General features: G+C 32.3%; 1 protein-coding gene across 1 annotated transcript; it reads left to right on the top strand.

The window, feature by feature from the left end:
- The first annotated feature begins 242 nt into the window (after positions 1-242).
- Positions 243-1,602, top strand: LOC129300594 (acidic endochitinase-like). Its single transcript, XM_054939167.1, has 2 exons — positions 243-811; positions 970-1,602. Exons 1-2 carry the CDS (start codon positions 307-309, stop codon positions 1,107-1,109), a joined length of 645 nt encoding a protein of 214 aa, XP_054795142.1. The 5' UTR covers positions 243-306; the 3' UTR covers positions 1,110-1,602.
- Positions 1,603-4,043: the final 2,441 nt, after the last annotated feature.

The following is a 4,043-nucleotide window of genomic DNA, read 5'->3' as shown; positions in this document are numbered from 1 at the left end:
CTATTAAGAAGGAGAGCTCTTCATACTTATAAATTTTACTTCATTTATAAGACTCCTTGATGTGAGACTCATTTCTAATATATTTAAAGAAATTTATTTTTATCAAATTATTTTATAATTTAAGACACTGAGTCACATTCAAAATTGTCTTATAAACCAGAAGCAAAGGGTTGTTATTGCCATGAAATTGTTTTCGGCACGTTTATACCATTCCCCTGCCCTAGACCATTAAATAAATGCCATCAATCACACCATGAAACACCAAGCTAAACAAGAAAATCATAATCTTCCCTCCCACCATTGATCATGGCTTCCAAAAAACAAGTTCTCATTCTCCTTCTCCCTCTCCTCACACTGTCCTCCATCATCAAGCCCTCCCATGCCAATGACCGTTTGACAAACGCCAATAGCGGCAAAGTCGCTGTCTACTGGGGACAAAAAAGTGAATCCGGTGAAGGGAACTTAACTACTACATGCGACTCCGATCTCTACAACATCGTCGCCCTCGCATACCTTCATGTGTATGGCAACTCAACAACCTTAGTATTGAGCAACCATTGTCCTTCCGGCGATTGCAAAGCCCTAGCATCGGAAATTCAACATTGTCAAAACAAAGGCATCCAAGTCTTTCTTTCCCTTGAAATTGACGCCATTGATGACCCAAATTCCCTGGGAAGCTATCTTTACGATGAATTCCTTAGCGGCGAATCGGAATCTGGCCTTCTTGGACCGGTGGCCTTAGACGGCATTGATCTTGCCAACCTTGATCAGAGCACTGAGTCATGGGTCGACCTTGTGAAGGCAATCAATGGTTCGGTTAAATTCTTTATAGTAAATAAAAAGATAGTCTACTTTATCAAAACAATTAAAGTCACTTGGTTAATCATTTACCAAGCTATATATATATATATATATATCCACGATCAATCTCTTAATTTCTAGATGTGTGATTTCGTTTATCTCTAATAGGTTCGACCCAAGAAAGAAAGATTTACATATCAGGAGCTCCACGTTGCGAACTCACAAACTTCGACAGCGCAATCGCTACTGGTCTTGTGGATTATCTTTTTGTTTATACTATGGCCAATACGCGACGTGCGAATATTTAGGAAATGGCGACTTCACGGGGCTTCTTGAATCATGGCCGATGTGGACGTCCAAGGAAGGTGTAGCTGATCATACCTCTGTGTTCTTGGGGTTAGTAGCGTCAGATGACCCAGCTGCAGCATCCAGTGGTTACATATCACCAGAACAGCTCGAGTCTGTGGTTTTTCCGAACGTGACTGAATCCTCAAACTTTGGTGGAGTGATGATATGGAACAGGTACTATGATGAGCTAACAAGTTATACTACTGATATTAAGGATGCTTCTGGCATGAAAGTTTGTAAATATGTTCGTCGTGTTCCTGCCTCAAGGAAATTCAGAAGTTTCTTGGCCAAATCTGTGTAAGATGGGAAGGGATGTAATAATAGCTTGACATAGCTATATCTATGTCTAGCTACAGCTAGGCTTGCATGCCAGTGTGACTGTATGATCCATGCATGTTTTACTAAAACCATGTAATGGATATCTCCCTTTAAATAAAGATCTACTTTTGTAAATCTGAGCTTTGAACAATATATTTTGTTAATGATGTGTTTAGATGTACGAAGATTTAATTTGGATTTAAAATTGGCTTCTTAACCAAGACGAAGCTCAAGTGTAATGTTGTAAGCAAAGGGTTTAGGTAACCGAAGCTCAATTCTATTATAAAGCATTTGGATTAATGAATTTAAATTTTATATTTAAAATCTTACATTTCAATATCAAAATTGAAATCATTTATTTGGATAGTTTGAAAAATTTTAAACGAAGAAAGAGAAAAGAAATGAATTGAGATTTGAAATGAAAATAAAAAATTAAAATGAAGAGTTTATTTATATTTTTTATTTACAAAAGATGAGAGAACATAAGAGAATCATAAAAGTATTAATAGTAAAACATAGAAAGAAAGAAAGAACAAATGTTTAAAGTGGTTATTAGAATTTCAAATAACTAGAATGTATAGAAATTTAAAATTACAAAAAAATTATAATTTGAAATAGATTTGAATTCAAACCAAATCCAAATTCATAAATTTATGTATATATTAATGAAAGATTTGATTCAAATCATTCCAAATTTAAATCCCCATTAATCCAAGCACACTATTACATTACTTACTGCTAGCTTGCATGCTTATGATTGTGAGTTTTTGAAGATGAATATATCTTTTGAATGAAATTATGTATTTTGGACTATAGAACTGCCTAGTGAAGTGAGTATTTGGTGTTATATGACGAATGAAACTTGGACGAGTTATGATTGATGATGATTTGCTTTCTATGTATATGATTATGCTGAAATATAAGTCATCTATAAATGACATTATAGTATGATCATGTGAGTTGTTATGGGAAGTCACTTTATGGGACGATTATATTTACTTCTTTCTTTTTTGTTTTTTGTGAATGACGATATATTTACTTTCATTAATACAATGTGATATGCTACCATGAACGCCACAATGATAAAAAGATATTTGTATGTTACTGCTAGGCTTCAGTCATTTGCTTTAGAAAAGTTGTTACTCTATTCTTAAATAGTTACCGTCCCGCAAATGTTTTATTTCAAATTTTAAATATGGGGCAATTTATCATTTTATCAAAAATCAATATATCATACAAGTCCCTAGAGACTATACAATAACTGTGACATTCATGATTTTTTTTTTATCATTTTCATATTTCAAGGATTTTTTTTTGTTGTCGTTCTTTTACACCATCCTACGAGGAGAAGAAAATGAGAGAAAATAATGAAGCCAAATTATACGTTAGGACCACCAAAACAAAGACGAGAGAACTTGTGACCATAATTTTATGTAGATTTTGTCAGCCACGTAAACGATTGGTACCACTTTGATATAAAGCAGCGAGTGCGGTTGAACACATGACCTCCTTTTCGATGGTACAATAATTCCTTTCAATAGGCTATTAGCTATCCATTTACCATGCATTAATTTGAACTTTATGCTTTTTATTTATTTATAAGAATGAGGTTATAAAAATACTACCATTTACATGAATAGCATTTCCTTTATTTGCCCGATGCAGACATATATAATGTAATTAATCCACACACACACAAATAAACTATATGTTTGATTATAATTATTCCTGGCCACTAGACCAGATAATTAATTAACTGTAATTAAAGTCACACCTTCTTTGAATTAATGAAAGAAAATCATCGTAAATATTCAATATCGAACATAACATCCCATTTCTTTGAACAATGATTTAATACAATGCATATGTGGAAGCATTTTTTTTAAATAAAAATTTCACGTTTATATTTCAGGGCTTAGAGAAAGATTTCGTTGAATTCCTTTTTTTAAAAAAAATTACATAAAATATGTTTGGTTATGATTCCACTGAGATCAGATTGTTACTTTAATGTAAAGCAATACGTTAGTTGATTTAACGATTTTTAAAATCCATGGGAAATATTCAATAATAAGTCTTTTGAACCAGGATTTAGAACGAAGCAGTAGTAGCATCCTTGACCTTTGGAAGAATTTTTTTTTTTTAATTTCCAGGAAATCATTATGATTTTTTTAAAAAAATAATTGATATATTTGAAAGAAGGAATCACGTTTATGATATCTCAAATAAGGAATTATCAACATTACAATTAATCGAATATGCTATGAGGTATTCAATCTAAAACACTAAAAAAAAAAAAAACAAGTAACGGTCGTTGAAGAGTATTTTCATAGGTACTCTTCTAAAACGAAAATGTGTTTCATTCAATATCATTATTTATTTGGTGGCCTCAATATTTGTTTATTGATAGCTCCTATGCATGTTACGCGTTCCCATTTTAGCTGTGGACAGTGGTTGCACGCTAACGTACTGATGGGACATGAGATTAATTAGATTTAAAACTTTTATTTTATTATAATTATTATGTATATAAAGAAAGTCTCACGTCTAAAGATTAAAAGATAAATCATAAATATATA

Source organism: Prosopis cineraria, unplaced genomic scaffold, assembly GCF_029017545.1.
Source record: "Prosopis cineraria cultivar Desert tree isolate PC_DT_omini unplaced genomic scaffold, ASM2901754v1 PC1667, whole genome shotgun sequence".
NCBI classification, from domain to species: domain Eukaryota; kingdom Viridiplantae; phylum Streptophyta; class Magnoliopsida; order Fabales; family Fabaceae; genus Prosopis; species Prosopis cineraria.
The sequence above is the reverse complement of the archived record's forward strand: the minus strand, read 5'-3'. Positions and strand labels throughout refer to the sequence as shown.

Coding starts and splice junctions, on each gene's coding strand:
- LOC129300594 (XM_054939167.1), top strand. CDS start 307: ATGGCTTCCAAAAAACAAGTTCTCATTCTCCTTCTCCCTCTCCTCACA. Junction 812..969: donor CCTTGTGAAGGCAATCAATG/GTTCGGTTAAAT, acceptor TATCTCTAATAG/GTTCGACCCAAGAAAGAAAG.